The sequence below is a fragment of the Mobula hypostoma genome, chromosome 10 (genome assembly GCF_963921235.1).
Source record: "Mobula hypostoma chromosome 10, sMobHyp1.1, whole genome shotgun sequence".
NCBI classification, from domain to species: domain Eukaryota; kingdom Metazoa; phylum Chordata; class Chondrichthyes; order Myliobatiformes; family Myliobatidae; genus Mobula; species Mobula hypostoma.
Window position 1 is genome coordinate 41,476,131 of NC_086106.1, and position 13,202 is coordinate 41,489,332.

A 13,202-nucleotide genomic window follows, 5' to 3' on the forward strand; every position below is an offset into this window, starting at 1 on the left:
TTGGAGAAACAAGAAATTAACTTTTATTGAATACAATGTATTTAATTGTACAATGGTGCTGACACCTTACAATAGTTAAGCTCAGCTGAAGGTGTTTTGTTGATGATTTTAATTTGTACTCAGTGTCTGAGGCTTCTTGCTTAAGTGTCCAACAATAATCAGCCAGCATTGATGGATTCCAGTTCCCTGATACTGTTTCTCCATGACCGCAATGTCCTGGTGAAACCTTTCACCATGCTCTTCACTGATAGTGCCAAGATTTGCAGCGATGAAGTATTAATGGGAATGCAGAAAAAGAATATTTAGTGGCATGTTGCACTTCATGGTTTTGTATGCTTGAAGCATGTTGTCAACCAGCTGCATGTAGTTCGGTGCTCTGTTGCTGCCAAGAAATTTTTCAACAACATCTTTGAAGGCCTTCCATGTGATTTTCTCTGGTTCCACTAGAAGTTCTTTGAATTTGTCATTGATGATCTGTTTGATTTGTGGATCTTCCTTAATCCTGGCATCAGTTATTCTGGGAAACATCTGTTTCAAATATCAAAATCCTTCATGGAAATTTTGCACCCTGTATCAGCAGGCTCCATTCTTGCAGACTTGACCCCATTAATTCTGCTTTTGCCTTTGACATACCCAGGTCTCTGACCAGGTCACTTAACTCAGATTGAGTTATCAGATGAGGCTCACACAACATAAAGGGTTCAAAATCTGTATCAGTATCAGTGTTGCTTTTTGCATTCCTGGCTCGTGCATCATGTCTGCCTCCTCTAGACTCCATGTCTCTGGTGGCTTTGGTACTGGAAGACCATCATCATGTGGCACAGGTCTCATGGCTGAAGGGAGATTCAATGGATTTCTTGTTTTTACCAGTGAAACCAGACACACTGGTCAGAAAGAAGCAGCAGTCTGGCACATGATCCTTCTGCTCTCACCATATCATCGGGACAGTGAATGACATTGACTTTTGAGTACCTCTGAGCCAGCACAGGAACAGGCCATTCAGCCCACAATGTTGTGCTGAACTAGATAAAAAGTAAATCAAAAACACCCAAACATGAATCTCTCCTACCTACATAATGTCCATATCTTTCCATCCATGTGCCTATTCAAATATTGCTTAAAAGCCTCTAATGTATTTGCCTTTACCACCATACCAGGCATCTGCCACCCTCTGAGTAAAAAACATATCCGTCACATCCCCCTTGAACCTACACCTCTCACCTTCAATGCATGCCCTCTGGTATTAGACATCTCAACCCTGGGAAACATACTTTCTGTTCACTCTGTCTATGCCTCTCATAATCATGTAAACTTCTATCATATCTCCCCTCAGCCTCCAACGCTTCAGAAGAAAAAACAACCCATATTTATCTAGCCTCTTGTGACAGCACATGCCCTCTAAACTGGGCAGCATCCTGGTAAACCTCTTTCACACCCTCTCCAAATCTTCAACATCCTTCCTATAGTGGGGCAACCAGAACCATCCACAATACTCCAGATGTGATCTAATCAGAATTTTATAAAGTTGCAACATAACTTTCCGGCTTTCGAACTCAGTGCCTTGACTAATAAAAGCAAGTATTCCATAAGCCTTCTTAACTTCCTTATTGATCTGTGTACCCATTTTCATGGAGCTATGAACTTGGATCTCTTGGGGAGAGGGATCTCTCTGCTCAGCAACACTGTTAAGATCTTGCTGTGCTAGTGTACTGTCTCCTTGCATTTGCCCTAGCAAAGTGCAACACCTCACATTTATCTGGGTTAAACTCCATCTGCCATTTCTTAGCATTTCTTGCTGCCACTTATATGTGGAAGGGAGGAGCTGGGGGGGGGGGACTTTGGGGTTCTAACATTTAACTGTCATTCATTCATTGGGGCAGCCCTCTGTTTCTCGTGGATGTCTGCGAAGAAAAAACACTTCAAGGTGTATATTGTATACATTTCTCTGACATTAAATGTACCTTTGAAACCATATCTGTAAATGTTCTATATCATGCTGTATTTTTTGCCAGTCTTCTACACAATCCATAACTCCACCAATCTTGGTACCATCCACAAATTTACTCACCCCACATCTACATTTTCATCCAGGATATTTATGTACATCACAAACAGCAGAGGTCCCAGCACAGATCCCTGTGGAACTCCACTAATTATAGACCTCCAGCTTGAATAAGTCCCTTCAACCACTATCTAATTCACCATGGACCCTATGCATCTTAATGGGGGGATTAGCCCCCCATCAGGAACTTTGTCAAACACCTTACTAAAATCCATGTAGACAACATCCATTACCTCATCAATCTCTTGTCACCTTGTCAAAAAACTCAATCAAGTTGGTAAGACATGACCTGCCCCACACAAAGCCATGCTGGCTCTCCATAATTAGGCCACGATTTCCAAATGTTCATATATCCTATCCCTAAGAATTTTTTGCAACAATTTCCCTAAAATGATGTGAGACTCATTGGTCTATAGTTCCCAGGATTTTCCCTTGTTCCCTTCTTAAATAGAGGTACTACATTAGCCACTCACCAGTCTTCTGGAACCTTGCCTGTGGCTAGAGAGGACACGGAGATGCTGGTCAAGGCCCAGCAATCTTGTCTGTTGCCTCCATCAATAACCTGGGGTAAATCCCATCAGGCCCTGGGGACTTATCCACCTTAACACTCATTAGGAGGCCCAACACTTCCTCCTCCTTGACCTCTAAATGCCCTAACATATTTATACACTCAGCAGTGGTCCCCTGGTCCTCCATATCCTTTTCCTTGGTAAATGCTGATTACTCATTAAGTGCCTTGTTCACACTCTCTGCATCTAGGCAAATACTACCCTTTTATCTTTGAGTGGTCCCACCCTCTCCCTCCCCCTTGCTCTTGATGTATGTATAGAATGTCTTGGAATTCATTTTCATTATAAGCCAAGGACTTTTCATGTCCCCTCCTGGCTTTCCTAATTCCTTTCTTTAGCTCTTTTCTGGCCTCTTTACACTCCTCACATGCTATGTTTGATCCTAACTTCTGAAGCTTTACATACTTTTCCTTTTTCTTCTTGACTAAATTCATCACCTCTCTGGACATCCAAGGTTTGCTTATCTTTCCATCCCCATCCTTTATTCTAACAGGAACATTCCTGTACTCTGTGCAATTGATCTTTAAACACCCTCTCCATGCCTGATATGGACTTGCCAGAGAAAAGCTGTTCCTAATTAATACTTCTTAGTTCTTGTCTAATGCCATCATAATTTGCCCTACTCCAAATTAAAACTTTCCCACAAGGAACATTCCTATCTTTATCCATAGCTATCCTGAAAGTTGAGGAGCTGTGGTCACTGTTCCCCAACTGTTCATCCACTGAAAGGTCAATCACCTGGGCAGGCTCATTGCCCAGCACCAGGTCCAGTACGGCCCCTCCTCCCATTGGACCATCCACATGTTGATTTAAGAACCCTTCCTGAATACACTTAACAAATTCTGCCCCATTTAAATCCCTTACACTCAGAAGGTCCCAGTTTATATTAGGGATGTTGAAATCACCCATGAAAACAACCCTATTATTTTTATACATTTCCTTAATCTGATTACATATCTGTTCCTCGATGTCCTTTAATGATCGACATGTATGTCGCACAACAAATGTGAGGAGTCCAGGCTTTGTCTTGGTCACCAATTTTACCCCAAAAGTAGAGCTCAGAGGCTTTCTTAATACAAGGAGTCATGCTCCATCTTTGAGATTTAAGCATATACTTGTCACAAGTATAACAGAAAGTATCGAGGCTGTTACAACAGTGGTGAGAATTATTGTTATCACAAATATTCCTGAAAGTACAATTATTGTATTATAATCACATCAACGTGATCCACAAACCGATATACTCTACATTTGAATGCAATGCTCAGAATGGTGTGTGTGTGATGATTTTACAGCCTTCCTAAAACCTGTGCTACCATGCAGCATCCACCTTGCCTAAGCATGCTCAGGTATGTCTGGACAAAATAGAAAACTTTTCAACTTACATTATTGGCAAAATTTTAATTGACTAGAAATAAGAAATATAGGTGATTTCAAAAAATTGATGTGTGATAGGGAAATTTCACGGTGATTTTCATGATTTGCAGCCCAAACCCCATAAGATACACTGAAAAGTATTCAGGAAGCAAAATTTTTTGTTGTCCAGTGTACCTACTATTGACCATTCACAAATCCCAGTATTTAGGCATCAAGGTCAGCAGGTGATATTTCCCACTCTCTTCCTACTGTTCAGGATCTGGCAGAGCAACTAAAACGCAGAGGAATGTAGAGAGTAGTGGACCCAGCCGTATATGTCACGGGCACATCCTTCCCCACAGTAGGCAGCATCCATCACCATTCCTGTCGGCTTCAACTAGTCTGCCATTCTCCTCTGACCTCTCTCATTAACAAGCTATTTTTAGAATTCACAATGTCTTCAGCATGTATATTGGCGTTTTAATCACCACTGTTCCTCCCCCAGTGCTAACAGGCCATGGACTGGACACTCACCTTGTCTGCATCCACGATAGCGTAAGCATGCAAGGCCATCAAGCCTAGACCCTGGTCCTTCTCAGTCTCGTTGGGGTCTTTGACCTAGAAAGTTATATGGTTAGGATTAGCGCCAACATCAGTCCCTGAGATCATCCCTGAAGACAAAAAGACACTTGGATAGATACATAGACAGAAGAACTTTAGAGAGGTATGGGCCAAACATGAGCAACTGGGCCTGACTAGTCTACACATCTTGCTGTCTCTGTAAAACAGCCAGCATAATCAAAGACCTTAACATCCCTTTCCCCCTCCCATTCGGCAGAATATCCAGAAGGCTGAAATCATGTACCACCAGGCTCCAGAACAGCTTCTGTCTCACTATTACAAGACTATTGAACCTACCTCACTTTTTTGTTGCCTGGACCACACTCTCTGTAACTAAATCAGCTTATTCTGCATTTATTCTGCCATGAGATGATTTGTATGGATGGCATTTTCTTGGTACATAAGATCATAAGGGATGGGAGCAGTATCAGGCCATTTGGCCCAAGGGGTCTGCTCCGCCATTTCATCCATTTTCCTCTCAACCCTATTCTTCTGTTTTTTCCCCATAGTCTTTCATACCCTGACTAATTAAGAACTTATCAATCTCCATCTTAATTATGTACAATGACCTGGCCTCCACAGCCGCCTGTGCCCAGGAATTCCACAGATTCACCACCCTCTGGCTCAAGAAAATCCTCATTTCTGTTCTAAATGGACGTCTCTTTATTCTGAGGCTGTGCCCTCTGGCCCTGGGCTCCACCACCAAACATCTTCTCCACATCCACTCTATCTGGGCCCCCCTCATTCTTCTAAATTCCAGTGAGTACAGGCCCAGAGCCATCAATCGCTCCTCAAACGATAAGCCTTTCATTCCTGGAATCATTGTTGTGAACCCCATCTGAAAGTCAGCACATCCTTTCTTAAATTAGAGGCCCAAAATTGCTCACAACATTCCTAGTGAGGGCTCACCAGTGCTTTATAAAGCCTCATCATTACATCCTTGCTTTTATATTCTCGAGCTCTCACAATGAATGCTAACATTGCATTTGGCTTCCTCACCTTCAACTCAACCTGGATATGAACCTTTAGGGAATCCTGCACAAAGATCCCCAAATCCCTTTGTACCTTGTATTTTTGAATTTTATTCCTGCTTAGAAAATAGTCTACACTTTTATTCCTTCTTCTAAAGTGCATGACCATACACTTCCGGACACTGTATTCCATTTGCCACTTCTTTTCCCATTCTCCTAATCTGTCCAAATCCTCCTGTTTCCTCAACCTGCCCTTCTACCTATCTTCATATCATCCACACACCTTGGACACAAAGCCACCAATTCCATCATCCAAATCATTGATATACAATGTAAAAAGAAGTGGCCCCAATACCAGTTCTTGTGGGTCACCACAAGTCACAATCAGAAAAGGCTCCCTTTATTCCAACTCTTTGCTTTCTTCAGATCAGCCAGTGCTCTATCTAGGAAAATCCTGTAATGCATGGGCTCTTATCTTGTTAAGCAGCCTCATGCATGGCACCTTGTCGAAGGCATTCTGAAAATCCAAGGACACAATATCCACTGATTCTTCTTTGTCTATCCTACTTGTTATTTCTTCAAAGAATTCCAACTGATTTGTTTGGCTTTATTCTCTCGTAAGGAAACTATGCTGACTTTGGGCTGTTTTACCATGAGCCTCCAAGTACCTGGAAACCACATCCTTAACAATTCACTCCAACATCTTCCCAACCACTGAGGTCATATAATTATAATTATAGGTCATAGCCTATAATTTCCTTTATTTTATCTCCCTCCCTTCTTGGACAGTGGAGTGACATTTGCAATTTTCCAGTCCTCTGGATCCATTCCAGAATCTAGTGATTCATGAAAGGTCATTACTAATGCCTCCACAATCTCTTCAGCCACCTCTTTTGAAATCCTGGAGTTAGTCCATTTGGTTTAGGTGACTAATCTGTCTAACCTGGATAATAATACATGAATTAGCCAATTCAAACCATTGATAGGAATATGGACACTGCAAGGAGGGCCTGTTTCCATACTGTATGACTCTGCAGCTAAGGAATACATCCCAACACGTCCTTTGATAATCTCATAGACCAAACGGCTACGGTGGAGGGTGATAAGTGAGGTCACAAAGGGCTACCAGCTTGGAAATCCGATAAGTAAGGAAAGTGGTACTGAGAACCGTTAGGGGAGAGGCGAAGGGCAGATGAAACCAGAGGGGGAGGAGGGAAAATTGGTGGGTGAAGTGTGGGATTCTAGGTGGATCAAACTGGGAGAGGTAGGAAAATGGGTGATGGGAGAGATTGAAGTGAGGCTTTGGGAAGGTGGCAAAATGGGAGCACAAGAAGGGGAAGTGGGAAGACTGTAATCTGAGAGTTGATGGAATATTGGCACTTTGTGGTGGAATTTCTTTCTCTCACCTGGATGAGAAAACATTCCTTAAAAAATCTGAAAGCTTTTCTTAGCACAGCAGAGGGGCTTCCCCACGGGCCAGGTGAAAATGCTGAGTACGATACCCACAATCACTCCTCCCTCTCCTCTGGTGCTAGCCCTCACTTCCTTGTTGTCATTTGCACTCTCTCTGAGCCCTAAAATACCCCTGGGATCCCCTCTCCCTTCTGCCCATAGACACTTTACTGAACCGTTTCTGAGGTAACCACAAATGTGGAGAGGCCTTTGCTTTTCTTTTGGGAAAGTTTTCTAATCTAAGTTAGAGAGAGAAATACAACCATAAAGTCCCAGCATTCAGTCATGTTTTTGCCCCTTTCCCAAAGCCCCACTCCCCTATCACCCATTTTATTTTCCTACCCCTCCTGGTTCCATCCACCTACCACCCTCACACTTCACCCAGTGATTCCCCCTCCTTCCCCATCTAGTTCCTTCTGCCCTTTGTCTTTCTCCTAATGGTTCCCATTATCACCTTCCTTACTTATCAGACTCCAGCACTGGAAGTTCTTGACGCCTCGACTTATCAGCCTCCTTCAGTTACTTTCACCTTCCTCTCCTTCTCCCCCCACCTGACTCCATCTTTCATTTATCCTCCGTCTCCACCTATCATCCTCCTGCCTCTGCCTCCCAACTCCACCCCTCCTCTCTTGACCTCCCCATCATCTTCTCATCTCCTCGGTCTACCAATCAGCTTTGGCCCTTTCCTCATGAGAAGGCTTTTGCGAGTGGGATTAAAGAAAACCCCATTCGACACACAGATGAAACATGACTAGCCAGGGTAAGACCAATCAGGGATAAAAGAGGAAACGTGTCTAGAATTAGAAGACTTTGGTGGGATCTAAATGAATTATTTTTACTTTAGAAAGTGAGAGGGACCTTGATGAACGTGAGGCCAATTTGAACCGGTGTTGGAACATGTCAAGGTTAAGAAAGAAGATGTGACCATAAGACCATGAGACAAAGGAGCAGAAGTCAGCCATTCGGTCCATCGAGTCTGCTCCGCCATTTTATCATGAGCTGATCCATTCTCCATTTAGTCCCACTCCCCTGACTTCTCACCATAACCTTTGATGCCCTGGCTACTCAGATACCTATCAATCTCTGCCTTAAATACACCCAATGACTTGGCCTCCACTGCTGCTCGTGGCAACAAATTCCATAGATTCACCACCCTCTGACTAAAAAAAATTTCTTCGCATTTCTGTTCTGAATGGGCGCTCTTCGATCCTTAAGTCATGCCCTCTCGTACTAGACTTCCCCATCATGGGAAACAACTTTGCCACATCCACTCTGTCCATGCCTTTCGACATTCGAAATGTTTCTATGAGGTCTCCTCTCATCCTCATATGTTAACCCTCTCATTCCCGGAATCATTCTAGTGAATCTTCTCTGTACCCTCTCCAACGTCAGCACATTCTTTCTTAAATAAGGAGACCAAAACGGCCCACAGTACTCCAAGTGAGGTCTCACCAGCGCCTTATAGATCCTCAACATCACATCCCTGCTCCTATACTCTATTCCTCTAGAAATGAATGCCAGCATTGCATTCGCCTTCTTCACTACTGACTCAACCTGGAGGTTAACTTTAAGGGTATCCTGTACGAGGACTCCCAATTTAAATAATTCTTTCCCCATTTAAATAATAGTCTGCCTGTTTATTTTTTCTGCCAAAGTGCATAACCATACACTTTCCAACATTGTACTTCATTTGCCACTTCTCTGCCCATTCTTCCAATCTATCCAAGTCTCTCTGCAGACTCTCCGTTTCCTCAGCACTACCGGCCCTTCCACCTATCTTCGTATCATCAGCAAACTTAGCCACAAAGCCATCTATTCCATAATCCAAATCGTTGATGTACAATGTAGAAAGAAGTGGCCCCAACATGGACCCCTGTGGAACACCACTGGTAACCGGCAGCCAACCAGAATAGGATCCCTTTTTTCCCACTCTCTGTTTCCTGCCAATCAGCCAATGCTCTATCCACGTATGTAACTTTCCCGTAATTCCATGGGCTCTTATTTTGTTAAGTAGCCTCATGTGTGGCACCTTGTCAAAGGCCTTCTGAAAATCCAAATATACAACATCCACTGCATCTCCCTTGTCTAGCCGACTGGTAATTTCCTCAGAAAATTGTAATAGGTTTGTCAGGCAAGATTTTCCTTTAAGGAATCCATGCTGAGTTCTGCCTATCTTGTCATATGCCTTCAGGTACTCTGTATCCTCATCCTTGATAATCGACTCCAACAACTTCCCAACCACCGATGTCAAGCTAACAGGTCTATAATTTCCTTTTTGCTTCCTTGACCCCTTCTTAAATAGCAGATTTGCAATCTTCCAGTCCTCCGGAACCATGCCAGAATCTATCGACTTTTGAAAGATCATCGCTAATGCCTCTGCAATCTCCATAGCTACTTCCTTCAGAACACGAGGGTGCATTCCATCTGGTCCGGGAGATTTATCTACCTTTAGACTATTCAGCTTCCTGAGTACTTTCTCTGTCGTAATTGTGATTCCGCACACTTCTCTTCCCTGCTACCCTTGAGTGTCCGGTATACTGCTGATGTCTTCCTCAGTGAAGACTGATGCAAAATACTCGTTCAGTTCCTCTGCCATCTTCTTATCTCCCATTACAATTTCTCCAGCATCATTTTCTATTGGTCCTACATCTACTCTCACCTGTCTTTTACTCTTTATATACTTGAAAAAGCTTTTAGTATCCTCTTTGATATTATTTGCTACCTTCCTTTCATAGTTAATCTTTTCCCTCTTAATGATCTTCTTGGTTTCTGTTTGTAAGGTTTTAAAAACTTCCCAATCCTCTGTCTTCCCACTAATTTTTGCTTCCTTGTATGCCCTCTCCTTTGCTTTAACTTTGGCTTTGACTTCTCTTGTCAACCACAGTTGCATCCTTTTTCCTCTCGAAAATTTCTTCTTTTTTGGAATATACCTGTCTTGCACCTTCCTCATTTCTCGCATAAACTCCAGCCACTGCTGCTCTGCTGTCTTTCCCACCAGTGTATCCCTTTCCAGTCAACTTTGGCCAGTTCCTCTCTCACGCCACTGTAATTTCCTTTACTCCACTGAAATACCGATACATCAGATTTCGGCTTCTCTTTTTCAAATTTCACAGTGAACTCAATCATGTTATGATCACTGCCTCCTAAGGGTTCCTTCACCTCAATCCTCTCTAATCACCTCTGGTTCATTACACAATACCCAATCCAGTACAGTCAATCCCCTAGTGGGCTCAACAACAAACTGTTCTGAAAAGCCATCTCGCAGACATTCTACAAATTCTCTCTCTTGAGATCCAGTGCCGACCTGATTTTCCCAATCCACTCGCATGTTAAAATCCCCCACAATTATCATAACACTGCCCTTCTGACAAGCCTTTTCTATTTCCAGTTGTAATTTGTAGTCCACATTCCTGCAGCTGTTTGGAGGCCTATAAATAACTGCCATCAGGGTCCTTTTACCGCTGCTATTTCTTAGCTCAACCCATAAAGATTCTGCACCTTCTGATCCTATATCACCTCTTTCTAATGATTTAATATCATTTCTTACCAATAAAGCCACGCTTCCCCCTCTGCCTACCTTCCTATCCTTCCGATACACCATGTATCCTTGGACGTTCAGCTCCCAGAGACATGCATCCTTTAGCCAAGTCTCAATGATGGCCACAATATCATACCTGCCAATCTGTAGCTGTACGACAAGATCATCCGCCTTATTCCTTATGCTGCGTGCATTTAAGTACAACACCTTAAGACCAGTATTTGATACTTTTTGCTTTGATTTCACTGCAACTCATCCCAATGGCTACAAATTTGCCCCATTATCTCCCTGTCTTTCCTGACATCGTTACTGCTCACTATCTTAGATTTATTTCTGTTTTCCCCTTCCTCCGCTCTGTCATTCCGGTTCCCATCCTCCTGCCAAATTAGTTTAAACTCTCCGTAACAGCTCTATTAAACTTTCCCGCCAGGATATTGGTCCCCTTCGGGTTCAGGTGTAACCTGTCCTTTCTGAACGGGTCATACTTCCCCCAGAAGAGATCCCAATTATCCAAGAATCTGAAGCCCTGCCCCCTACACCAGTCTCTCAGCCACGCATTCATCCGCCTGATCCGACTATTCTTGCCCTCGCTAGCACGTGGCATAGATAGCAATCCCGAGATTATTACCCTGGAGGTCCTGCTTCTCAGCTTCCTTCCTAACTCCTGGAAATCTCTCTTCAGGACCTCCTCCTTTGTCCTATCTAAGTCATGTGTTAGAACTTTTGAAAAAGATTAAGACAGATAAGGGTCCCCTGGTGGTATAGTAGGTCTCCACAGTAGGGTAGCGATTAGCATGAAATTATTGCAGCTCAGGATACCGGAGCTTGGAGTTCAACTTCAGTGCCATCTGTAAGGAGTTTACAAGTTCTCCCTGCGACCACATGGGTTACCTCCTGGTGCTCTGGTTTCCTCCCAAAGTCCAAAGCTGTACGGGTATACTTATTATGGGAAGTGAGAGAGGAGATTGCTCTTTGCATTCTAATCCAGAGGCTGGTAGTTTATGGAGTGTACTCTGCAGGGGACACCAGATTTCAGTAAGCAATTCATCAAACTGTTTGGACTGGACATAGAACTAAGTCTCCCTATTATGTTTCCCGAAGACATTAACCAGGAGAAATGTTCTGGACTCCTGGTTGATAAGCAGTAGGTGATTTTCTTGCTGAAGGAGGGGAGTCAGTTTGCATGGAGCACTATAATGTTGTCAATAATCTCTTTCATCCCCCCAATAATCTCTTTAAACCCCTACCAATAGGTAGGAGCATTAGGACAACCACCTTTAGGATCAGAAACAGCTTCCTTCTCCAGGCTGTAAGACTACTGAACTCCGTGCCTCCACCCAGGTCTCACCACATATGAGGTGCTAGTAGTGCTGTTAGGTTTTAACTTGCAACTTAAATGCGTTTTATTATTTGTTCAGACCTTCAGGTTTCTGGGTGTCACAATCTCCCAGGACCTGAAGTGGACACCCAACGCGGACACTCTTATCAAAAAGGCTCAGCAGAGGTTGTATTTCCTACGTCAACTCAGGAAGTACAACCTGCCTCAGGAGCTGCTGATTCAATTCTATTCAGGAATAATCCAGTCTGTTCTCTGTTCATCCATCACTGTCTGGTTTGGATCAGCTACCAAACAAGACAAGAATAGACTCCAAAGAACCGTCAGGGCTGCGGAAAGGATTACTGGTGTGAAGCTGTCCTCGATCCAGGACTTTTCCGCATCTAAAGTCAGGAAGCAAGCAAGCAGCATCATTGTAGACCCATCACACCCTGGACATCACCTGTTCCAACTCCTTCCTTTTGGTAGGCGCTTTAGATCACTGTATGCCAGGACAAATAGGTACAAGAACAGTTTCTTTCCGTATGCCATCAGTCTTATGAACACTTGAATTTTAGTCTATTATAAACCAAGTCCACCTGTACATACACAGGTATACCTCATTGTATATAGTTCACGATTACAGTATTTGCACTATTGTTTTCTTTGCTTTTTTGATTCTGTACAGTGAGAGCTCAGGGAAACCAGCATCAAATTCCCTGTATGTGTCCACATACTTGGCGATAATAAAAGATTCTGATTCTGATTGATTTGTGGTAATATTACTCTGTGTTGTTCACCTTGGTACAGAGAAACATTGTTTTGTTTGGTGGTCTATTTTATGTGTTGTGTGTGTGGGTTATATGTACTGTGTTGTGCACCTTGATACAGAGGAAAGTTGTTTCATTTGGTGGTATACTCCATGTTGTGTTATTTGTGAGTTATATATACTGTGTTGTGTACCTTGGTCTGGAGGGATGTTGTCTTCTTTGATGGTATACCTTATGTGTTGTGTGTGCAAGTTATATGTAGTGTGTCGTGCATCTTGGTCCGGAGGAACATTGTTTCGTTTGGTGGTATACATGTGTACAGTTGAATGACGATAAACTTGAATGTGGACACACATTGGTGCTATCTGGGAGTCTATCTGATATCCAATGATACAGCCCCCCCAAGACCCCTGCTGTTTCTGAGCCTGTGTTCTATGTGTAATTGGAATGAAGAGCATTTGCAATTACTGCCTGAACTTCTGAGGGAAGAGATCTTCGAGTTCTGGCTTGACTTCAGCTCCACGCTTCTGATCTTTGGGCCCTGGGTG

General features: G+C 43.2%; 1 protein-coding gene across 1 annotated transcript in view; it reads right to left on the reverse strand.

The window, feature by feature from the left end:
* LOC134352522 (calpain-8-like) overlaps positions 1 to 13,202 on the reverse strand; it is a 197,783-nt gene that overhangs the window by 86,384 nt on the left and 98,197 nt on the right. The window contains exon 6 of the mRNA XM_063059788.1: positions 4,522 to 4,605. Within this exon, the coding sequence (XP_062915858.1) occupies positions 4,522 to 4,605 (84 nt within the window). The remainder of the gene's footprint in view (positions 1 to 4,521; positions 4,606 to 13,202) is intronic.